General features: G+C 41.1%; 1 protein-coding gene across 12 annotated transcripts in view; it reads left to right on the forward strand.

The window, feature by feature from the left end:
- Window positions 1-26,057, forward strand: part of LOC119498203 (adhesion G protein-coupled receptor L2-like) — a 95,985-nt gene that overhangs the window by 36,750 nt on the left and 33,178 nt on the right. For 8 of the 12 annotated variants that reach the window (XM_037786799.1, XM_037786803.1, XM_037786801.1 and 5 more), the window contains exons 3-7: window positions 3,090-3,303; window positions 8,542-8,651; window positions 11,988-12,002; window positions 13,179-13,979; window positions 25,441-25,737. In XM_037786799.1, coding sequence (XP_037642727.1) covers window positions 3,090-3,303; window positions 8,542-8,651; window positions 11,988-12,002; window positions 13,179-13,979; window positions 25,441-25,737 — 1,437 coding nt within the window. The remainder of the gene's footprint in view (window positions 1-3,089; window positions 3,304-8,541; window positions 8,652-11,987; window positions 12,003-13,178; window positions 13,980-25,440; window positions 25,738-26,057) is intronic. The other 4 variants (XM_037786800.1, XM_037786804.1, XM_037786802.1 and 1 more) reach the window with 1 other exon arrangement.

Consider the following 26,057-nt stretch of genomic DNA (forward strand, 5'->3'; position numbering starts at 1 on the left):
ATGCACCCATCTGAGCCACAGTACCGCTTCCAATTTCAAGGGTGTTGATAGAAAACAAAATATGTATTATGGGGCGGGAGTGGGGGGGTTGTCGCCAGTGAATTATAGGCTGTCAACTGGAGAAGCAGAGAAACTCCCAGAATGCAACATATTGAGAGGCAGTCCTGGGCCCTTGCCTTTGCTCTCCTGAGCTCAATAGAGGGCTTAGCAGGCAGGTCAGGGGGAGGAATCTGAAAAGCTACTTTCCTCACAGTCACTCACTGACCAGAATGCATGATAAGGCTTCGTGTCAACAAGGCCAGGGATGGGGATCACAGCCAATTATGGCTAAGTCAAAGTGGTTACCATGGCAATTTGACTAAGTGGTCATATAAAGCATTATTCAATTCCCTCTCTGATTGTGTAATTTAATGTTAATCTAAGGTACAGACACAGCGAGCAGACCATTCTCCGTCTTCTTTTTTTTAACACACACGCACGGGGATCGTGTTATGGATTTTTTCCTGCAGTTTTCTTGACACCGTTTTTCCCTGCAGCTGGTGCCCTTCTGTCGCAGTCTTCAACTGCTGCAAAGTTGAGCAGTCAAACAAAGCACAGAACGCGAGATGAAAAGCTTTTCATACCTCCCAAAGACATTGACATTTGTGCACACAAACAAATCTTCCTCTCTTTCCGAAATCTCGCAAAAACTTGTTTAAACCCGAGCAAATCAACACAGAAGAATACCTACATCCAGAAACCTTTGTTGTCACACGGCTTTCCTTTCTTAGCTGTGCTTAAATCCTAAGATCTTAAGCAGCATCCAGTTAAGTCGACCGAAAATACATTCCCTTGAATTCAGCTTTCGTCCTACAGAGCAAAAAATCTCCCTTATATATACATATACATGTGTATTTGAACTTTTTAGACAGATTTGTCATTACTCGCCCAATTACAAGTTGAAAAGACAGTCATTAATGAGGCAGAGACTGTACGCAGTTTTGAGAAAAAGCAATTTGTTCTTTAGGTCGCCAGTACAGTCCAGATACTCCCCCTAATTGATGCCGTGTTAGCCTATGACCAGAGAGATCTATACAAGCGAGGGAGGTGGAAGCCGGCGAGGCACAAACCCAATCAATCGCTCGGCCTCTGTTGACAGCAGCATGCCATCATGCCATAGTGGTCTGATAGATGGGCAGAGTCTCCAGTGGACAGCCAGAGAAAGGAGGTTACAAAGGCAGATGGCTTGTGCATGTGTGTGCGTGCGTGTGTCCGTGAGGGTGTTTTAGCCCGAAAGACGGGTCTCTCCGCTCAGAATTTTAAAACCCCATGAAATGCATTCTTTCTGTCTGCTGTCTGTAGCTGCCGTGATAAACCCGTCACTCGTTCCATGAGGAATGGCAGGCGGGACGATCATTAGTCTTCGCAGTAAAGCCGGCGACTTCACTCTGTGTTTTATCATCCACCATTCTGGACAGGTTTTCTGAAAGGTTTGGGTAATTGTAGTGGTTATTGGAATAGATGGAGTGACCCCACAGCCCTCCACTTATGGTTCGGCTACACTGACGTCTTCTAATGAGGTGATAAACAGTCCAGCTAAGCAGAATCTACTGGCCATTAGACAGATCATGGCACTATAATGAAATGTCTAGTGGCCAAATGCCAGAGAATTTATACCATTAGTTTCATATTTTGTTATACTGCTACCACTACTAGTGCATGCAGAGGTTTCTCCTAATATGGGATGACTCCAACATTATACTCTCAACAATGTTTCACAGATGTCTGTGTTTGCTGGGGTGACATGTGCGGACTGACATAGAGTATCATTATAAGTGAGCCAGGCACAGCGGGCTGAAATGGCTAGCAGAAATGTGGGTCGGGGGGTTTCGGGGTAGGAATTTCAAGCCGGAACCACTTCAACTTTGAGCAGTTCAAACAATGCTAATTGCGTCAGGCCCTGACTGTCAGAAGTGTGAGGATAATTAGAGTGAGGGGGCAAAGTGAACCCGAGGTGGTAAGTGTTAGTACATGACAGTGCTCGGGAGCCAATGGGAGCATGGAAAAGGCAACAGGCTGAAAGGAGGGCTAATTAGGAGAGAGCAATGCAGAAAATACAAATGGTAGCTGCCCCCTCAGGGACCCCACTATTGCTGCAAACAACGGCGATTATTGACAGTTCATGCAGCGCTCTGCTTGCACTTCTTAAATGGAACACATTTGCATGTTCTACTTAGATTTTACCTAATTGTTTTCTCAGAATTGCAGACATTCGTGGATCATTTTAACCTCAGATAATGGATTTCTTTCTTTCTTTAGTTTTTTTTTTATTGCTTTTCTCTCTCCTTTGCAAATCTGCATATCTTTAGTTCCACTCTATTTGTGACATGACATTTTATTACTTAGAGAAAGGAAATGCGGAGGAAGAAATAACCTATTTCATTGTAATTTGCTGAAAGGGGGGACAGATTTGAGTGAAATAGTTAATTTTCCCCCAAAGTAGAGCTGTTTGGCTGCGCTCCCATCTGCTGTGTTCCATGTATAGATTTTTCCTCCTATGTGTGGACTCCAGACTCTTCGATCCCCGACACTGTAAAATGGATTATATTACACCCCGTTCTGCCCGGATTTTGTCTTTTCCTCTATCTTTCTTTACAGAGCAAGTAAAGCAAAAGAAACAAATGAGGGGGCTTTCACGACTGTAAAACAAACTATTCTGGGTCCATATAGGTTTGGCTCCTCGGTGGATGTTCCCTACTAGGTGGAGGCCTTCCTGACGCTCTGCAGCCTATGTGTTTGCTCAAGAATTTATGAGGTTACCATTGGTCTCCAATGACTTCGATTTGATGTCTTAGCCAACATCCAAGACCGCAGAGAGATGGAGAGATGAATTGTTTCGTCTTTCTCCATTCCTGTATCGCGTGTAATGGCCCGTCTGTTTAAAACTGTGGTAAACATTGGACTGCTGTTGCCTATTTATTTTGTGCCAGCGGATTTTTACCGCATGATGTGTGGTCTTTATTGTATTGAAGCAGTGATCCCTTTAACTCATTACTTTTATTATTTGCCTCTCTAAGTTTTGTCTCTGTCTGTCTTCGTGTCTCCGTCAGGGTTCAGCCGTGCGGCCTTGCCTTTCGGGCTGGTCAGGAGGGAGCTCTCGTGTGAAGGATACGCAATTGATCTCCGCTGCCCGGGGAGTGATGTCATTATGATCGAGACGGCCAACTACGGCCGAACTGACAACAAGATCTGTGACGCTGACCCGTTCCAGATGGAGAACGTCAACTGCTATCTCCCCGATGCCTACAAGATTATATCACAAAGGTAAAACGCTGGGGGAGAGGAGGGATCTTATTTCACAAACATAACCAGGAGCTGGCAAAGTACGGACCTTCTTTTTTTTTTTTCTCTCCTTCTGCGCCAAAACATTTCTGCACACAAAAGAAACATTTAAATTATCACCCTGCTCGTGCAGCCACCTACATACCGGACAATTAATCAACATCTCGCACCTTTTTCTTTATTCCTTCATTGACTAGATTATGTAGGTGGCATTTTGAAAATCAGAAAACTGGGGCGCCAATTAATTCTTGACAGGCAGGAATTGACATGCATGCGCTGCGGCAGAGCTCTTCACACCAGCTGCGCGTTGTTGCTGCTGTTTGAGTCATAATCAGTGCAGCTCAGAGAGACTGAGAGTCACATGAACACCCTCTTAATTCCCTATTTGGAACACTGGGCTTGCTTTGTTCAAACACTTGTACTGCATTGAAGTGGCTTTGCCTCAGGTAGCGAGCAGTGCCCATCATCATGCCTTTTATCCTGGTTACCCTCTCACAGGATGCTGCTTTTGCTGTCAAACGACAGCACAGCAACACTTCAACTCGACTGCTGCGGCTCACCCCTAGAGGTGTGTGTATTTTTAAAGGGCACTGGATGAACTATTCATAAATAGTAACCAGCGCAGTTCATCTTCTAATGCACTGCTCTGCCCTAACCTGGCCCCCCTTAGGCTAGCTTCTGCTCATCATCGCCCACCATCTTACTCCTCTGGGTTTGTTTTCCCTCATTCACTTCTGTATTTACCTCCCATGAGATGCAGCAGTACAGAATAGCTCAGGAATAGATCAAGTCCTACTGTCTTACTCTGTCTCTCTGAATTTACAGCTGAGTCCCAGTACTCTCGTACAGTAACATGCCGCTGACAGTGTCCATGCCCCTTGGTTTGCACCACATCTGTTGACAAGTCAGACTCTCACTTGCTGCAGCTGAACTTCAAACCTATCTCCATAGAAGATTCCCTGGAGGCGCTGAGCGAGCGAAAGCTTTGAGAAGACTCTGCACCGCAAGCCCTTAGCCAGAATTATTCTAATGATTCAGATCAGAGGAAATGGGCTCCTGACCGTAATTAAGGTTGATGTGATAACCAGGGATGTTAAAGTAGTCACAAAGCTCTGGGAGACCCTAATCAGTCCTCCTTCAGTCCGCGGTAAACTAAGACAAGGAGGATATTTAAACGGCGAAACATTAAGACACGATTCTCTGCCAATGTCGGGGAAGATTAACAAAAGGCAACAGCACCAGAGACAGATAAACAAACATATTAAACAGGATTGGGGAGATAGAAACAGTGGGAAGTCTGCCGCACAGAGTGGCAGTTTTGTTGGTTTGGAAATTGCAACAAAAAAAAAGTATTCATCAGCAACCCATTTTTCACAACAAAAGCAGCTAGACAGGAATCGAATGGCTTGATTTTCAACAACATCTGCATTAAAGTGTTTTGTCAAGTAAAATGTTTGGATGTTGTGATAAAAAAAGGGGAAAATGTACAAAGGTACTGATGGAAACTCAGGTTACTGGTCCTGTTTAATAGTCAGGTGATCGTTCCCTCAGAGATGTACTGTTAATGTCCGACCTCTCTCTCTGCTGACCTTGTTCCCTCCACCGCTCTCTTTTCTACTTGTGTAGGTTCAAAAACGATTCACACACACAAGAATGTAAGGCTGTTTTGCTGACTTACATTACCTCATTTCAATAGCCACAGACTCTCTGACCCAGTGAAACTAACAGAATAGATGTTTCCTCTGGTCAGAGGTGCAGCTCTTAGATAGATAGAAAAGCAAGCAGGATTCAAACACTTAAACACCACGGGATTGTGCTCAGTGCAATAGAGATTACATGCAGCGATTTCAGCGGCAGTTTAAAACAGAGGAAGCGTGTCTAAATGCTTAGCAACAACACCTCCCTTTTCTCCAAAGCATCTAAAAATTGCAGTACAATAAATACCAGAGTGAATTCTCACAATGTGAAATAAATGAGCAGTGGTGGAAAAGTATTGAGATCTTTTACTTAGCTGCACTAATTGATATTTTTACATTAAAAATGGATACAAATGCAGTGACACACCCACAGAGAATTATCACCCTACTCTGCAGTTCCCCTCAGCTTTGATGTCTTTCGGCTCATTGTTTTGGTTTTCTGGCTCGCGACTTTACTGTTTTGGTTCAGTCAAGTCTTGCTGCTCTCATTGGACTCAACCAAAGTAGGCAGCTGTTTCAGTGAAAAAGCTCTAACAAACTGAAACATCAGACAAAGTAGTGCAGCATTTAGCAGCTAAAGAGCCAGATATTCCCCTCACGAGTTGGTGGAGACCAAAACAGAGCAAAAAAGAGACTGAATATGGCTTAGAGGTCTTGTGTTTTTCCTTGATATGTTGGCTAGAACATTTTGTAGGCTAAGTTATACAACTCATAGTATTATTTTTTATTATTATTTATTTATTTTATATATACAGTATATTATTATTATTATTATTATTATTATTATTATTATTATTATTATTATTCACAAATTTTTTTTCTTTTTTTATTATGTATTTATTGTGTTCTCGTGTCTTTTGACATTATCTTTGTTTATGTTTATTGAAAAGAAGCATGACAATACCATGTTTTCTATCTTGAAAAAATGATGCTTCATAATAACAAAAATAGGATAAAAAGAGAGTGAATACTGGATTTACATTTATCAGTTGGCCAGAAACAGGACTCCAAATGAACTTTAATGTTGCTCCGTATCTTCTCGCTGTGTAAATAGGTAATAGTTTGCAAACATATTTGCCATATCAACTTAAAAGGTGATAATAATTAAGAGTTTTACTTAAGTAAAAACACTTAAGTATTAACAGGCAGTTCCCCTCAGCTTTGACCGTCTTTCGGCTCATTGTTTTGGTTTTCTGGCTCGCAACTTTAATGTTGTGGTTCAGTCGACACTTAAGTATTGACAGGCTGCGTCTGAAATTGCATATTATGCACTACATACCCATATGTGTACTATCGTTCTACATACTTTTGTGTGTATAAACAGTAGTATGTATCGTTTCGGACGCACTGAGCACTAATTTACGACGTCACTTCCTGAGAGCCTCCTTACCAGTTGGAGATGCGTAACCATGGTAACCTGTGCCAACCTCATATGACCAAACGACGATTTGCGAGAATCAAAGTCTGAACTAATTTAATAAACATATTTTACGCCTAACAAAGGGAAATCTTGTACTTACAGTTAAATTGAAGCATTATTGACGTTACAGAGCTGTCGTCAACGTCTGTTATGAACGTTGTCATCACTACCGCATTGCATTATGGGATATTTATGCTGCATAGTGTCCAGCGTTTGCATACTGTAATATTTCACTGCAAATATTATGCATTTTGCGGACTATTGGTTTCATATTAAGGTTTTGGACATACTAAAATATCTCACATACTGTTTTAGCGTATTAAATAGGATGTTAGTATGGAATTACAGACGCAACCATAATGTACTGAAGTATCAAATCAACTATGATGCCGACTGGCTCCTTTCAAGGTCTGTAGACCTTTTCAAACCAATAACATAAACCTTCTAAATGGGCCCCTTTGTATTACCTGTTGCAATGTCTGTTAATGTAGTAGCTGACAGGAAGTAAGAGGCTGTTGCCCTAGCAACTGAATGGCAATGAAAAGGTCTATTTTATTATATGCATTTTATTATTTGATTATTATTAGTGATGCATCAACATGTAAGCAATAATCTAATATTGTAGCCGGTGGAACAAATATTATTATATATAAATGTATTAATAATAATACATAAGAATGCATCATATTTAACGAGTTAATACTATCTTTTGTATGTTTAAAGTAAACGACAAGTATCTGAAAATTGCACATAAGTACATTACTTGAGTAAATGTAGTTTCTGCTGTTCGGCACTAGTGTCAGTCAGGCTTTCAAACCACTGAATTAAATCGATTTTCTCTGGGTGTAGTTGAAGTGACTCTGTTGCTTTCATCTGCTGTCAGTCACTTCACATTTTGATGCAGTGACCCTTGTCCCTCTCAGCAACGCTCACTGCAGTGAAGCCATAGAAGTGAATCTCTTAAGTGCAGCTGGTACCGTACTGTCAGTGATGTTGGAGCTGATGCTATTTGTTAACTTCATAATGGACTTTTCCACCTTTTTATTCATATATATAATGTTTAATAATCCATTAGTTGCAAAGGGAAGGCTTTTGTTATGAAAATGCATAGCTGGATTTCGAGTGCGGCTTTAAAAGCAAAGTCTCTTCTGGTTAATGTACATACATTTACCTTTTTATTCATGACTCTAACATCCCGCGTAGTTGAAAGTGCAGAGTCAAGGCTTTGTGTGGTTGTTGTGCAGCACAATCCCATTTTGCAGCGACAGAAAAGCCTCTTGAATTACTAATGATTCTTTGAAAGTCATGTCCAATGTTGAAATGTATGTCCAACTTGCATGACTGCTACTGACCTTCTAAAATATTTATCTCCGGCTTGCAAATTGTTGAATGTCCTATTTTGGTGCCAATTTCTTCTTGTTTGCCTCCGTTGCTGCTGACATTATTCTCAATCCCTTGGCCTCAAGAGAACTTGATTGAAGTGGAGCCAATTTCACCCTATACACTATTTACACAAACGCTGTCCTCTGCTGTTCTTTTTCCCCCCCTCTCCCTCTATACTTGAACTTTTTTAGCACCCAGAAACATCTGCAAACACACACACACTTCACACATCAGACTGTTAATTCACTATTCATTATTTCATACTTGAGGTCAAATAACCTCTTATAAATAAAGACACATTTGCATCATATTTGTTACATACATACTGTACAGAGGAGCCACCATTCCAGTCCACTCGCATGTCACCGCCACCTGTCCTACTGTATGTGTTTTAATGAATGTCTTCCCTTTCAATAGCGGTATGAAGACGCTGTTAAAGGAAATGCCATCGCAAATTCCTAACATGCCTTTAGCTGCCCTCTCACTCTCTTATTCATTATCACATTTACATCCATCTTAATGCTTTCATTCCTCTCTCTGTTTGCCAAGGGTTAAACTAGAATGCGTATGTGACAGTCCTGGCTGGGATTTCATCTGTTTCTTTGTAGCTGTAACCATGAACTCTTTTCCCCACTCTGTGTTATTAATGTTGTCTTTTGCCGAGTACTCTTGCTGTGGGTAGTCATGATGAAATCTCTGGTCAATCTTTTTTTTTTCTAGGTGCAACAACCGTACGCAGTGTGTGGTTGTCACTGGCTCTGATGTCTTTCCTGATCCATGCCCTGGCACCTACAAGTACTTAGAGGTCCAGTATGAGTGTGTTCCCTATAGTAAGTATCGCCATCCAAATCTCATACTGAACTCTTATTGTGTGTTTTTTTATTATTAAAGTGTCTGTAGACTAGACAGCTGTACTGTAACTACAGTCTCTCTTCAGTTGCAAGTTTGTTTTACAGATGGTACTTCAACTGGAAGACTATCATTAATAATGATAAATTAAGTTGATGTATTGAAGTGTTGCCATTTAAAGGGTCTGTTCAACAAAAATTACATATAAAAAACAATTTTCTCAATTACCTCCAGTGGAATCCAGCCATGCAGATAGTTTTGGTTTAATTTGTGCAGGTTTTGAGATATCCGTCTTCAGGTTTGGGTTTTGATAGCTGCTTCCTTTTTGGATCTGGTTCCCAGTTTGCAAAATCAAGCTTAACAGTGAACGCCCACTTTTTGAACAGCTCCGATTCCAGAAAGAAATTCCCTTTCATTCACTTCATTGACATTTCAGAAAATCCTTATATAAAGAGTTTTAAGCATGGAACCAAGCCAACCAGCTACGAGGTGAATCATGACCATAAAACATTTGATTCGGAGAATTAAAAACATTGGAAAACAGAAAAAAAGGCAAAGGTACAAGACTGTGAACATAATTATTTACTACTTATCCCATAAACCATTGCGAATGGCAACTTGCCGCCTCTGGAAACTCCTGAAAATAACCATTGTCGATCTAAAATGCAGACAGATTCAGCAACTGCACGCCTTATTTCTTGCTTCAAATGTTTTCAGAAACACATTTCGGTGAACTATTTCCACATTATAGAGAAAGTTTCCAAACGAGCCGCCATGTTGGCCCCGTTTGAAATCCGGGAGCAGCACGTACGAGCATGTACCCCCACTAGCCATTCGTGGGTGTGGTAAACATTTGAAACAGAGAGCTCCACCAATCAGAGACGTCGCTGTTACACTTAGTAACTTAGTAAGTAGTGTAGTACTTCTCCATGACGTTGCGACTGTTGAGCTCTATACCCAGATTTGTTAAGTTCAAAGGCTAAAGACCTCCTTATTGGACCTTATTGTTATTTATGTTAATGTAATGGCTTCAATTAAACGTCTGATTGTTGTCTGGTTAATGTACTCTCTGCAAGCCAGCGTCTGAACTCGGCCAAAGATTTTTTGTGAGGGAGAAGAATCATCCCCCTATGACTGCGAGTAGACTGGGTGTTTTTGTAGTTCAACAAGATCAACTTCTATACATATCATATCAATATTTTAAGCCTGATCTTTAGTTTTTAGGGTAAGTAGCTCAGGAAAAATACGATGTAAAAGTTAGTAGGAATGTGTTTGTTATTACAATGTAGTGATACATATTTAACATGTCTTTTCATGTCATAGCAGGTTGGGAACATTAATTTTCTGCCACTAAAAACTGTAATGTTTTAGTGTTTAGAGATATAAATGGAATCTTTGAGTTTTAGTTAATCACGAGTTTACTTTTATTCAATATATTGGATTCAATACAGTGTTATCGAACACCATCTCTGTCCGTGTTACATTTCTGCTTCCACCTCCGCACGACAGAAGTAAATGGAATTTGTGGTTTGTAGCTTGCGGTGCTCACAACAATGAAAAAATTACATTTAAAAAAAATTTCAAAAGCTAAATCCTTTTCAGTATCCCTGTTACTGTGGATAATCCACAGAAAACTTTTGATTGGAACAACTTTCTACTTAAGAAATATGTTGCTGTGAGCAGCACAAACAAAATTACATCCACCTCTATTGTATTTGGATGGTGAAGGAAAATCTCAGAGGCAGATTAGTTTTAGTTTAGTTTATTTGAGAAGGGACAGTGCAAGTTAATAAATACACATGGTATAAAAAAAATGCCAGAATTAGCCAAAAGAACATTTTTCATCTGTAGTCCCTGGCAAAGGTGGTACAAAAGGCTTCCTAAAATACATCAAAAATAGAAACAGAGACAAGGCATGCTGTTTAAAAGTCTTCCTAAAATACATCAGAACAAAAACATAAAACAGGGCATGCAGTTTAAATGTTGGAAAAGAACACACAGTTGTTAAAAGCAGTATATTTCCAAACTAAATATAACCAAAACTATCTGCATGACCAGGGGTAACTGGGAAAATTGGGGGAACTGACCCTTTAAACGGCTTTAATAACTGTCCTTTAGATTTTGTGTCTTTTGCTGAGATCATAAAGGAGAAATTACAAAGAAATGGACACATTATAGGTCTTACAATAGTACATTACATTCACTAATGTCCTGTAGAAACAGACTACAGAGACTTCCAGAGTAAAACAGTATAAGTGATAAAAATCCCAAAAGTTAAACTAAATTCCTGTAGTCGGTCATGGATCAGCTTTAGTGTTTAACTGTGAACATGGTTTAATTAAATGTACCGTAGAGCTGGTTAAATCCGGCACTATTTAGACTCTGTCTATGGTTTCTGATTTGAGTTAATCTACCTTAAAAGGGTGTTTTAAAGTAGTTTATAAGAGCAGCTTTAGGCTTCATCCCTGCCTGTGAAAGTACTTAGTATTCAAATTGATGAATTGTAAACATCTTCAGAAATATTCACCTCTTTTTCTCTTCTTTCAAACAGACCTCCCTTTCACCTCCTGTCCCCCACCCCCGACTAACCTCTAGTGCTCTCATTTTTTTTAAACTTCTAATCTTTCACATATTGTCTCCAGCCTCTCCACCCCCCTCCACCCAGTGGAGTGTACGCAGCCTCAACAGTCCACTAAAGAAACTCCATATTAGGCCGACTGTTCATCAGTCATCTCATGTGCTGTTGCTCTCTGTGGCTCATTTAAAGAGTTTGGTCTGTAACATTAGCACCGTGTCATGTTTTGCGTGTGTGGGCGAGCGAGTTTGGAATCGAGTTTTTGATTTGTGTTTATAAAGTTTGAACAAATTCCACCCCTTCAGTCAATACATGCCAAAAATAACTCCTGTGATGTTTCTCTAAGAATGCTATCCATCTAAATATGACCAGGATATATTTTTTTTCTCTCTCCTGCCACTTAGGAGACGCATTTTTAGAGGGATTTATTTTACATCGGCCAATGCATTATTTTTTTGGCAGTTAAAGACGGTAGGAATGAAAGGTTTAATGCGCTGGAAAGCATGGCACATAGCTTGTCTCCAGCCATAACTTTGTCTGTTTTTATATCCTAGGATGAGAGGCCGTTTCACTCACAAACACTTTTTTCCCCCCTAGCTCTTCTTCCCAAAGCAGCCCTGCAGTTCATCTCATGGTCATATCCTCCAGCTAATTCTTCTCTTTGTACCTGGTAGTTGACTCATGATAACCTTTCTCTCCCTCTTGCACTCTTTTTTGCTTTCTTTTCCAATGCCTGAAATAGAAGTGGAGCAAAAAGGTAAATGAGTGGTCTGGTCCTCCCCCCTCCCCTTCCTCTGGCTCCTTGTTCTGTGGTGTTGAGTACAGCTCCCCTCACGTCTCCTCCCCCCACCTGATTGCCTCTCCTGTCAAATGCTAAACCCATAGGAGGATTGTTTGCACCCATGGAGTCCAAATGAATTTCAAAAAGAGAATTTTCAAATGACATCCACGGTCATCGGATGTAGTTTTTTTTCTCGCAATGTGGAAGAAAACACCAACTGTTGGGTGTTGATTTGTTCCAGGGACTCTTGCCTAGCACTGTGTGAACCCTTGAAGAATGAGTAGTTGTGTGTATATATTCCTATTTGGCGTAGTCTTAGTTTGCTTGGCCCAACTTCTGCTGCACCCATAGCACGTGATGTGAAATAGCAGTGATGGCTGAGTGAGATTGGCACAGACAAACAAAAAAAAAAACGTTTGAAAGGAAAACAACTATGTCTCTTTTTTTTATCCAGAACCAATTAATTTAAATGGGAATCTTGCCATGGCCTCTCTCACCCATCAGTGGTTACTCTTGTCTTCTGCCGCAGAAGTAGTAGAAAATCCTTTACGACTGTTGTTCGATCTATTCCCCAACCTCCACTTTCATTTTACCTCTGCTTTGCTGCCGCCACCACCATTGACAACCTGTTGTTCACTCTTATCACAAGATGTGAAGTCTGTTCCCTTTTTCATTTTGGTTTACGACCTCAGTCACGTCAGTATGCATGTGCAGTGTGTCCATATACCCAGTTGTTCATGTGGCATTTGACGTCAGAGACGGGCTGGTATTTAAAAAAAGAAAGTGTGAACTCTACTCCTCCCATTTCCCATGTCTTTCATTTGCAGGATTTTTTACCCTTTTTGTTCATATTTTATTTTGTTTTGTCCCTGTTAGGATGTAGCAGCAGACCCTTGAGATGCAAGTTCACGTCACATTTCTCATTCTGAAGAATCACTACGATGCATTCATTTATTTTCTTTTTCTCCCTATTCATTAGCAATAGTGCAAAAGCATTAGTTAAAACATTCCTCCAAATTCACAATCCCTGATCTTTTTTATCCTGCACTTAAGTTGTACAGCAGCAAGAATGATGCGTTTCAAATGTGTCAACACATGGTTGAAATATTTTATGCCTTACTGTATTTTGTTTCACTCTCTTCTGTCTACTAGTTTTCATTTGTCCCGGGACTCTGAAGGGTGTAGGAGACGCCACCTTCCTGTTCGAGGCAGAGCAGCAAGCGGGGTCGTGGTGCAAAGACCCGCTGCAGGCCGGCGACAAAGTCTTCTTCATGCCCTGGACGCCGTACCGCACCGACACCCTCATCGAGTACGCCTCTCTGGAGGACTTCAAAAACGGTCGCCAGACGACCACCTATAAACTGCCGCACCGTGTTGACGGAACGGGCTTCGTGGCCTACGATGGCGCCATCTTCTTTAACAAGGAACGCACTCGCAACATTGTCAAGTTTGACCTGCGCACTCGCATCAAAAGCGGCGAGGCTATCGTTAATAATGCCAACTATCACGACACCTCGCCTTACCGCTGGGGCGGCAAGACTGACATTGACCTTGCGGTAGACGAGAGGGGCTTGTGGGTGATCTACGCCACAGAGCAGAACAATGGGCGCATTGTGGTGAGCCAGCTCAACCCGTACACCCTCCGCTTTGAGGCCACATGGGATACGGCGTACGACAAGCGCTCTGCCTCCAACGCCTTCATGGTGTGCGGCGTGCTCCACGTGGTGCGCTCGACCTACGAAGAGAACGAGAGCGAGGCCAGCCGGAGCCAAATTGATTACATCTACAACACCAAGCTGAGCCAAGGCGAGTACACTGACATCCTCTTCCCCAACCAGTACCAGTACATCACCGCTGTGGATTACAACCCCAGGGACAACCAGCTATACGTGTGGAATAACTTTTACATCCTGCGCTACGACCTGGACTTCGGGCCAGGGGATCCTGCTGAAGGTGAGAGCGCCTCTTGTGTAATTCACTGTCCTTTGTGTAAGTGCTCTATTGTTGGGTTGCAGCATGGCATGTCACAGATGGCTGCCTTTTAATTTTGGATGCAATTCAGGTGTGATAAAGAAAAGAGGGGTGTGTTAGTCTTGGGGAAAGGGCTCATTTGCAGACAGAAATTACAGATTCGCCTTGGAATGAGGGATAGCTCCCAGTGGGACTGAGCCTCTTCAGAAGACCGTTTCTTTATTACCATGAGGCAAGCTGAGGCACTCGCTCCAGCGGAAGCTCGGACCCTATCAAATTCTTTAATCTCAGGCCACCATTATGAATACATATATACAGTATTATATATATATATACAGATATATATATATAATGCTGTGAATACATTGTAGAAGTATGGTGCACAGTATGTCCGAGGTCATCCTCTCCACCTTACCTTGGGATTTCAAGTTGCGTTTCCATGGCTACCTCATCAACGTCACAGAAGCCTTTATTCTTTTTTTCTACAATAGATCAGGAGCTAATAGCCATCCTATTGTACCTTGATATTTTAAAACGCACCAGGCTGAAGTGTGTGTGAGTTGTGTACCACATGGTGAATCAGTGCAGGAGAGTAGCCGAGAGATCAATTACAGTGAAGAATCTTGTCAGGCGGTTAGAGGGCTTAAATTAATCTGTGAAGTGCCGAGAGGTGACATACGTGTCATCAGACAGGGACCTTGCATTAAGTTGATAATGGGCTTAATTACCTGACTGCAGCCACCTTATCATACAGAGCCGGGCTAAGTCCCCTGTGTGAAGTAGGGAGACAAGGATCTTGACCCGACTTCTGGTTACGTTAGAAGCTCAGGTTTCCCTCCGAGCTCTGGCCTGGATTATGATTTTTAACTTCTGGATATTCGGGAGGGGTTGCCGGGGGAAATTTGATTCTTGACCTAAGCTGTTGAAGCGGGGTTAGCGCTGATGTCTCAATGGCGGCTGTGTGCTCCTGAACTCTGGCCTCTTGTCAACAAGTCTGTTTGTTTTCCTGCCTTTCTCCCCAGCATGATAACTCGACACCCAAAGGGTGGTGGTGGTGGTGGTGGTGCTGAGGGGGTGGGGTGGAGCACGAGTTTGTGTCCGTTCTGCTGAACAACCAAAAGCCTCAATTAAGAGTATGTTAGAGGAGATATGAAAAATACTCAAACTTTAATGAGTTCTCCAATGCATGCAAACTGCCTGCTCAACTGTTCACGTCCTGATGTATGTAAATGTAATTAACAACTGAATTATCATAATTACCCTCCTTGTCTCAAAAGAGGCTCGGAGAGGAGGAAAGTGGCCATCACAGAGCATTTTCAATGAAGGGTTTAATGTGCTCTCTCAGCTACTGTAATGCCTCGGTAAACATAAATGCCACATAGGCTCAGTGTTGCCACTTGCTTTGGGAACAGCGCGTTTAATCAAGGAACCCAACAGAACATAGCTGTTGATTTCACTCATTACTCTAAATACCCGTTTCCGTCCGCTGTTTTGTTATTGGGATCCAATCAGAAATGCGTCGTGGCAGCAGAACTTGTCACTGTGGATCATTAAGTGTGTTTTATGGGAACATTTTGAAATGTTGTGAGCTCAAGGAGGAGAGAGGAGGCATCTCAAGATGCCACAACCAGCAGCGGCAGCACACCGGGCTTTTGTGAATGGCACTTGAAAATAATTGGTTCTTGTTTATTAGGTTTTTTTCAGATCGGCACCTTTAACTTCTTTACTGTGAAGCTATTAGGATTTATTGCTGCCCATGATATGGCGTTGAATTAAACAACCTATTCTGCAGGGTAATCTAATGGTGCTGAAATAATGTCTCTCTCTCTGAAACTGAGGGGCACTTGAGGCGTAAAGGAAATTAATTGTGCCCATTAAGATTCATCGACCACAGAGTGAAGTTACCTCGAACACCAAAACCCAGTATATTTCTCTTCTTTGTAGAACTTGTGTAACCCGATGAGCGTCTGTGTCCTTTTCTGTCAGAAGCATCAACCTTGACTGTAATGCTCATCCTGGAGAGATGCTGGAGTGTCTGCAGGATTAGGGGTTTATATTAAGGGAGTTTTAGAAAAGTGATCAAATTAGAAAATAACTGACCTTAGCAACTTCTTTTACCTTGACTGCTGCGGGTTTCTTAATTCTGGCTATGGTTGAAATGATTAGCTAAGATCTATCCCTCATATTGATCTTTACGCTTATTGTTCCAAACAATTCACACGTATTTAAAGAAAATGTCTACCCTCTGCTAATGCATTGTGAACACAAACCAGCAATGATCAATACTCAGAGAGTCCACCTCCTCAGAGGTCTATCTAAAAGAGGTGCCTGCCAATAAAAAGCACACCAAAGCGCCCGCCGTTACAAAATTTAAAGGGACACCGGTAATGTATTCCCTGTGATGTGCAAAGGCATTAACTGATTTCAGTCCAGAGAATTTATAAAAAACAATCAGAGGAGCCGGCAATTGCCAAAGAGCTTTTCACACTAACAAGGAAAGAAAGGAGAAAATGAATTTGTATTTGAGGTAGCATTGATCTGAGGCCTTAAAGACGAGAGGCATAAAATGAATGGCTTTGTCCAAAAGGCTTAGCCACTCGGCGTAAACCAGTGAGCACAAGTGGGGCTCTGCTCTGAATTGAAATATCAAGCAAAACCCCTATTTCATATCCTGCATGCCACATGATGGATATCTATCATTGCAAAGCTGTTTGTTTATTTTTTTTTTTTTGCTCAGCCATTTTGTGGCTAAACCCAGCAGTGCACCTCGCTGCACTTTAGTATGCTTTTATATCCCTGAACGACGCCTCCAGGTGAGCCGTCAAGACGGAGGACATTTATAGATGTATCATGCACTAAGCCTGTGTTCCACCCTCTGAAGCATGATGTTCGGCAACAGGAATAGAGGCAGAAGTAGTAAAGGAGTCAGGAGATTTGCAAGAGCTCTAATTGTTCTGCTTCTCGCTGAGCATGGATCAACACTGGCGAGTTTATGGCAGGAAATTGTTTAAGTGGGCATTATAGGCGTAGACGACAGACAGTTTTGGAGTGTTTTTTGCTCTGAGTGTATTTCCGTCTGCACATATATCTTCCTGTCCGCATGCATGTGTCGTTTATTGTGAGTGAGCCACCTTCGTCTGTCACAGACCGTCTAGTTGTGACTGCGCTATGTCTGCTGCTCCACACTACTCAGTTTCAGGCCTCATAAATTACCCCGCACAGACACAGGATATGTCCGGCAGAGCTTTTTCCGTCTACTGCTCTTTAAAGGTCGACTCCATCTGCCTTCTTTTTTTTTTTTTTTTTTTTTTTTAATGGAAACGCCCACTCAGCCGTTAGTAAAAAGCACTGACGTAGGCTACCAAAGTAAGCTAATCAATAAGGTTATGATGTAAACGCTAGCACTAGCTGTGTCAACGTTCGCTGTGCTAGTATGCTGGGTTAGTTCGGATTTTTGAAGTGGGGTTGTATGTATACTCCCTTGTTTTGCAAGGAGAAAATGACTGTTTTTGTCAATGGAGTCTGGTGGCTTTGAAGAGAGCGATATAACAGGGCTATCTGATGGCGAGGTAAAGTGGCTGTGGACGGGAGCAGCAAAAAAACGTATTTTAGCCATTTAAAAAAAAATATATATATCAGTTTAAGTGTGTGCTATAATAATAATATTTTCACCACTTTAGCGCTCCATCAGACAGTTTTTTTCTACGGGGAACTGAAGCCGTTATATCACTCTCTTCAAATCCACCAGACTCCATTGACAAACACAGTAATATACCTCGCAGAACACGGGAGTTGCGGGTCTACCGCTGCATCGATCGGCTTGGCTTCCACATCCGAACTAACGTGGCGTCCACACAGCAGTACATTGCTTAGCTGAATTCTGTCTGCTTCTCTAAACTGGGAGCGTGCCGACTGCCATCTAAGTTACTGTAGGTAATACACACTGATTATATGTAGCAACGTCACCATGCAGAGACCAACGTCAGGTCACATGGGAAAACATTTTTGGAAGGGTTTGGGGAAATAGAATTTTGATGCTAAAACAAACATCAACCAAGATTTCAATGTCCGGATTTGAATACGTGGAACACCGCTAGGAAGCTACAGAAATAAAAAACTAACTTTAACACTTGCCCCTTGACAAGTGTCAATAAAACAGTGAGGCCCTGCAACAATCTCTCGACGGCTCGAGTTTTTCATTTAGCATAAACAGACAAGATAAAAACATATTTAAGTGTTGGATAAAAAACTGCAGATGAATTGTCTGGCCCTTTACCTTCCATGCCAAGCTATGTGCTCCCGTCAAGTAAGCTCCGATGAAGCAGAACAGCATGAGCGCATATAAACAACCTAATGTAAAATTCATGTCTTCTGGGACTTGTTTCTCTGTCATTAATTACCAGCACTGGCTCTAGGTAAAGAGGCAAAAAGACCAACTGTAGCTCACACACAGTTCTTATCCTCTGAGTCTTGTTATTGAGTCAGGGTTAAATGAACAATGAATAAAGATATAAGAAGACCCACACACGCTGAGTCACACCATGTCTTACTTATTGTGGTTTAAAGGGCACTGTCGGCGATGGCAACATACCTATTGGTTTGGTTAAAGCAGGACATTTTGGGAATTACATTTATTCGCTTTCTGGGGGAGAGTTAAATGAGAGGATCAATACCACTCTCATGTCTGTACAGTAAATATGAAGCTACAACCAGCAGCCAGAACCTAAAGCTCATTAATTAACAGTGTTGAACAATGCTGCATCATTTAGTAATGTGTTACATTAATGTGTGATTACATTACAGTTACCAGCAACCCTCCTTTACTTTGACAATAAAGGGCTCAGCCTGTTCACTGTTTATTTTTGGTGGGATGATATTTGCCTGGTCTCTTCCAGTGTCACTGCCACTCTCAGTAACTTCAAAGCTGTCTAATTTGCACGTTGTATGCTTTAGATGACATGCTAACGTTCACCACTGCTGCATTAGTGATGTCACGTGCTGTGGCAAGGCTTCGGAGAGTGTGTCGAGTCGGTTTTCTGTGAAGTGTATATCGAGTCTTGTATCTTTTAGACCAATGACGTCATTGGTGACCCCCGAAGCCGAAACACAGTTGAGAAATTATTGCTCCTGAATAAAAACAAATAGTCTCCCCTCTACATCATTTTCCTAGTTACACAAGCACATTCCCCGCCCACCGCCCGGTTAAACCACTGACGCTATTATTATACTATGATACAATTATTGATTTACACACATTTGATGCATTACTCACAAGACAATAAAAGTTTATGTTATGTTTATTAATGTTATACAATCATAATATACTTATAAATAATTAATGATAATATAAAATGGATACTATATTGATATAAATGTACTACATGGAATTTTTTTTTTCTTTCATTGTAGATAGTCATTATTCCCAAGACTTTACTGGCGCAACATACATTAGCCTATCTCACATAAATCACATAGTTGAGATCATCTGTAATATATCTGCCTGTTTTACACTTTTTGACCAACAGGTGATTTTGTGTGCACATGAACCCTTTTGCGAACCAGTTAGCTGGAAAGCCTCACTGCTTCATGAAGCTTAATCTTGCCATCAATAGGCTACTGGTAGTTCTGCATTCAAGAATCAGCTGGTTTTGTTCAGACCACGTTATGTGCAGTCACAAGAGCCAAGGGCGTGGACACACCAACCGGATATCAAAGAACTAGCAGCCGCCTGTTGAGTCGCCTCACGTCGCCTGCGCCAATAAGTTGCATTCGAACACACCTCAAAGACTACAGCCGACGGCCAACTACCACGTACGCTCTGCGCCTCCACACCAGCAGGTGGCGGTAGTCTGTATTCGTCATTCAAAAAGGAAACTGGAAGACTGAGGACTGCAGATATACAAGCCGTTGTTATGATATGTACATGAAACAAAGCGGCGTCTACCGACTATTTTGACACTACTCTCACTCACCACTTGGGTTCATTCCAGATGATTCTCGTGCATTGATTCATTTAAGCTGAACCGCCAATCAAAGTGATTTCTCTCGCCGACGAGCTCAGACACGGGCAGACTAGAGTCAACGGTGCGGGACACACCGAAAAAACTAGGCAGACGGACGCCTAGCAACGGCCCCAAACTGTCCGACAGCCGACCGTCGGCTTGGTGTGTCAGGGCCTTTAACAGTTAAGATGCACATATTAAATACAAAATGCAGTAGCGAGTAACTAATTACTTTTGCTGTCAAGTAATACGTTTTTCAATGAGTAACATGTAATGAGTAATTGATTTTCAAGCAAATTGCCCAACAATGTTAATTAACACATTACATCTAGTTTGTTTAATCTGTCCAAAATATGTAGTGTGACAACGACAATTCACTGATTTACTGGGGGTTAATAAGTGCTGTATGTTTTCTTAGCTCTGAGCTGTTGTATTTTACACTTTTTGTACAGATGAAACAAACAAGATATAACATGTTAGTCTGTGAGCTTCAGAGGTGCTGATAGTTGGATTATGTTTTTTGGAAAAACCTGTTTCCAGTCTTTATGCTTAGATAAGCCGACTACCTGCTGGCTATAACCTTATATTTACCTTGAGCTATTCTTGTTCTTTCATTTGGTCATGTTCACAGTATGATGAAAAGAAAAAAAAAACCTGTTACAGCTGTTTTTTTCTTTTTCATTTGGACCGACAATAGGAAGTTTGCTCACCATTTCATATGGTTTAGAAAAATATGTAGCTGAAACAGGTGCTTTTCAGTTCAAGGACGGCTAACTTCCAAGGGAAAGAAAGGGGACTGTAGTATGCATTGATTGATTCTCAGCCAGTAGTGCAAACAGACCCTGCTAAAGTAGAGCTGATTTTTTTAACTGAGCGCTGCCTCTTTGATATTTCCTTCCAACTATATGTGTCTATTTGTCATTGTACTGGGAGGATTAGCCTTGTAAGTGATTCATCTTAAAAATTTAAACCAATTGGAAACAGCTTGATTTGCCTACGAGTTGTCATCACTCTTCGCTAATAGCAGGTATTAGGCGGCTTATGATCCATTTATCCTGGCGTTCGTATGGACATGTAGATCATTTTTCCTGCTCTGACTGTATGTGTGTAATTTGAGATAAAAAAAAATGCTCTTTTAGTGCAGCGGTGTATGCTGCAAAAGCAAGGACAAACACAATATGTAGACCTCTGATCATCTGATTATGGTTTAATATTTTTTGTCATCTTCCCCACGGGTACGTAAATGACTCTGGGGGCCTATAAGTGATAAAACTAATTCTGCTTCATCTCGTCATGCCTTGATTGATGATCTTGCATAATGGTTTTCCATCCTTTTAGCTCAGTTTTAATTTACACACTCTGGTTTAGACTCCGCTGACAGCCATTTGTCAAAGTGTTCAATCTCCAACTCTTCCATTATTTACAAGAGGTATTATTCAGCATATGGCAACAGTATGCCTTTGGTGTCAGATTGCCCATAAAGAGTGACTTCACTGCCTCTTGAGAGAAATGGCGGCTAATTGGTGCAGCTCTCTCTTGGTTGAGTGCTACCAGAGGACACAAGGCTCTTACTGGAGGGGAATGTGCTCTTCGCAATCAAAAGAAAATTGTAGAGCGCATGGTGGTGCAGAGACATCAAAAATAAGCCCACAAAAGCTGCGACATCTGATAAGCACATTACTTGAAAATAAATATGTTGTTTATTTGATGTTCTCGATGTCCTTCATAATCACACTCTGATAACCCAAGACATGCTGGCTGTAAATAGCCACAAAGATCGTATCTCGTCTTTGATTAAAAAAATCACTCAGTCGACATCTGAGTGCTCTTCCTAATTAAAGCGATATGATTTCATGATTCTGCCTGAAAGAGTGAACATGAGAGACACAAGGACAAAGTGTCTAGTAGCATGAAATAACTCAGAAATATATTTACTTGTGGAGAAAAAAAACAACAGAATTTTTCAGGAAACTAAAATACAATATGCTAAAAGAATATATAATGTTCATTAGGTTGTTTCTAAAAATTATTTTCATTTTAGTTTTTTCTCAATCAATAGATTAATCTTTTGGATCTCTAAAATGTCAAAAAATGATGAAAAATGAACATCACAAAATCACAGAAATTCAAGGTGATGTCTTCAAATTGGTTATTTTATCTGATCAACAGTCTGAAAACCCAAAGATTAAATTTACAATGAAATAAAAGGAAAAAAGCAGAAAAAATTCTCTCTATAGAACCGGAGAATGTTTGGTATTTTTTCTTGAAAGATGATAGTCATCGTCCTCATGAAGCAGATCAGCATTCTGTTAAACTCTTAATACATAATAGTTTATGATGTTTTACTTTAATCTTTAATATTCAGTGTTATAATATACCTAAGATTTGAAATCGAAGTAATCAGAGGCTTTAAACTCACTTTTTAAACAAAAATACAAAAGAATCTCCAGAAAGAAAGCTTCAGCTTCTAGTCTCGTTCAAAATGTGAATATTAACTAGTTTTCTTTGCCTTCAATGTACGGTTGTAACGGTATGAGATTTTCACAGTACAATTTCACAGTATCCTGGTATTACACTATTATTATTATCAGTAGTAGTGTTATTATGAGTAGTAGTAGTAGTATCAGTTACAATGACCTTTAAACGAATAAGAACAGAATTATAATATACTTAATTATAAACCTGATTAATAAATAGCTTGTAACTATAATATGCTATATAACTAAAGTTACATGTTAGTTTACATGTTAGCAGCACTATAGTATGTAATTAACTACTAAAAGGAAAATAACATCAGTTGAGAGCTTTTAAAATAATGTCCTCCTATGTTTAATAGCAATTAACATACACTGTGCATGACAGCACAGCAAGACTGCTCTTCTTTTTACACCTTTAACACACATGCACACACACACGCGCGCACGCACGCACACACACACACACACTTATGTTTTTCAATACCGTAGATATGCAAATGTACACCGTATGATAACTGTTTAATAATACATTATATTGTAAGATGTTTTGCTTTCATTTTTAATATTCAGTGTTATATACCTAAGATTTGAAGTCAAACTTAGCAGGGTCTCACTTTTTTTAAACAAAAATACCCCAAAATCACTGGCTACAGCTTTCACTCTGGGTCAAAATGTCAATATTATCTCTTTTTTTTTTGTCTTCAGTGATAGTAAATTTAATAGTTTTGATGGGTTTGCATTGTTGGTGAATTTGAAGACGATTTTGGGTAAAATGTGCACCATTTGACATCAATTTATGAAGATATCAAATAGTAATTAGTTGCAGCCCTAACATGTAGATGTAGACAAATACCTTACACTTAATATTCCCAGTTGTTTGCATCATCTCTGAATAGATTGAATCACTAATGATATTATTAAAAAGCATTTGCAGAGATAACAAATTAACATTATGCCTAGACCGAACAAACTCTGTCTCCGTACTGTGTGATAATTTGTGATGTAGTGTGGGTGTTAGAGAACTTTAGACTCATGAGGTGGAGCAATATGGTCTCTGGAGCAGGTTAATCAGGTGATACTAGCAAGCTGTTACAGGAAAATGCATATTAGGGCTAATATCAGCCTGTGGAAAAGCAGAAGTTTGCTCAGGTATGGAGAGGTTTAATATCCTCAAAACCCAATTACACTTGCCCTTGTATTGCATTATATGCGTATATTGAATCAACGCAGTCCGCCTATAAATCATCTCAATTTCCTGAGACAATCAAAGATCTTCCCTGGCAGTACATATATTTGAAATATTATTTATTTTTTCCCACCCTTTTCTTAAACTAAGTGAGTTATTTGTCCGGTTAGGAAAAAATAATTAAAAAAATAAAATATTTTTTTTATCAAATTTACTTCAGTGCACTTTATACATCTTCCAAAAAAAAGTAAAATGTAGAAGACTATGGCGATCCTGTTTCCCAGTAAGAAATATAACAAGACATTTCTAATCATCTGAGGTCCTTTTCGTACTTTCTCTTGTTTCCCTGGAGTTATTGTGAACACCTTCATAGCTGTGGGTGCCAACCAAAGACTTCCTGATCGTCTGCGCTTGTTAACCACACATGTCAGCTGTTACTTCTGCAGCCATGCTGGCCGGGCCAACCTGTGAATGTGTGGGTGACAGACACACAATGACTGAATGAGTGTAAGGTAATTAGCCAGGGCTCCTGCCAGCGGAAAAGGTCACTGAGTAAAATGTCACAACTCAGCCAACACTGTAGGCTGGTTTAGGGGGTTATTTTCTTATGGTGAGCATCACAGGAACATTGTTCCCTCCCTGCTGTGGCCTCCTGACCACGACGCCAGATATCAGCTTTGTAATAAACTCAGATATTTCACTGGACTGAAAAAGCAAAGATTCCCCTGACTGGCTGATTAGTGTGAAACGTGAAATGTGGGCTTTGTCACCGCTCTCTCTCAGGAAATGGAGATATGTGTCTGATGATGGAGTGTCAGATAGCATGATATTGCATTTTCCCAGCAGCACCCAGGGAACGTGAAGACAACACTATAGTGCCTTTCACAACGGCAGACCTCATTGTGGGAAGCTGCTTTTATCTCTAAATACAATCCGGTGGTTGTGGGTAAAAAATGTATGATAATTCATAGAGGAGAGTAGTATATCCGTGTATATACACATGCACATACACACAAACACTCACTGTGTTTTCTCTTTTATTCATATTGGCTGTTCATACCATATAAAATGTATAGATTTCCTATTTCTGTTTTCATTTCCTAGTTATCTCCAGGCTCTTTGCAGCAGCTATCCATCTGCGCGCACGCAGTGGTTTTTAAGCAGGAACACACCTGAGCAACGGAGCAAACACAAGTGCACTCGCACACGTGCATGTGCGCATTCACACATGGATTTGCTTCGCAGGGTAGGCGTGGATTGAATACAGTGGAATCGCATTATTGCTGATGTATGTTTTTGGCTCGGAGCAGTGCAGTTCTCCTTCCGCACACCAGCTTTATCAAAGTGTGAGAGATGAACTAGGCAGGAAAAAAAGTAAAATGCAGACAGGCTTTGTCTTCATTGTTGACATTTAATCAGCCCTAGGTACTGAGTCTGTCAGGAGGAAATCACTGCTTTGTCAAAGGATGCCCCACCAACTGCTTGTCTTATTCATGGGCTTAAGTAAACTAAAAATAGCTAGAGATAGATGTGTCGTGTTGACATGTTTGCCTTGATTTTGTTTAGTGAAGGAGCAGCAAAGAGGTGGAGTTACCAGGGAAAACTGCATAAAGCTTTTTATTTCCAGGAATTATGGGCAACAGTAACTCTAGCAATACCAATAAGCCACGGGACTCCAAACAGTCGCAGTTCCCCCACTACTAGAAACGATGGGAGTTCAAGCCAAGGACATTTATGGCTCCAGCTCTAACAGCTTCGCTCTTCTTCTCTCACTCTAGTGCCAACCAGTGAAGACTTTTCGGTCTCATCATCCATGCCCAGGACGACAGTAGTCTCAACCACCGCTGTGTCCACCGTGAAGGGGCAGGGCGACACCACTGCAGCAGGAGCAGATCCGAGAGATGGGAGGGACCCGTTTGAGGACAATCATGCCTCGGGTACAGCGGAGCCTACCGTCCCCGAGCTGCCGCCAACGCCCAGACGCTTCTGTGAGGCGACCAGGAGGAGAGCCATCGACTGGCCCCAGACCCACACTGGAACCTCTGTGGAGAGGCCCTGCCCCAAAGGGACCAGAGGTAGGCCCACTGTCTATATGTTTTTGATACATACCGATGTTTAACTATATGTCAAATCTTCTTAAAATTAGGTACAGTGTGTAGAATTTGGCGGCATCTAGTGGTGCAACCAACCAAGTTCCCATCCGCTCACTCCTCCCTTTCCAAAACCGTGGTAATGCTGTTCGCCTCACTCAGAGGCCATCCTTACCATAGTAACACCGCAGTTTCACAAGTGTGTCGGAGAACTGCGGTGGTAATGTAAAATCGTAAAAAGGCTCTCGCTAGAGCCAGTGTTTGGTTTGTCCGTTCTGGGCTACTATAGAGACATGGCGGAGCAA

This window comes from Sebastes umbrosus, chromosome 12 (genome assembly GCF_015220745.1).
Source record: "Sebastes umbrosus isolate fSebUmb1 chromosome 12, fSebUmb1.pri, whole genome shotgun sequence".
Lineage (NCBI taxonomy): Eukaryota > Metazoa > Chordata > Actinopteri > Perciformes > Sebastidae > Sebastes > Sebastes umbrosus.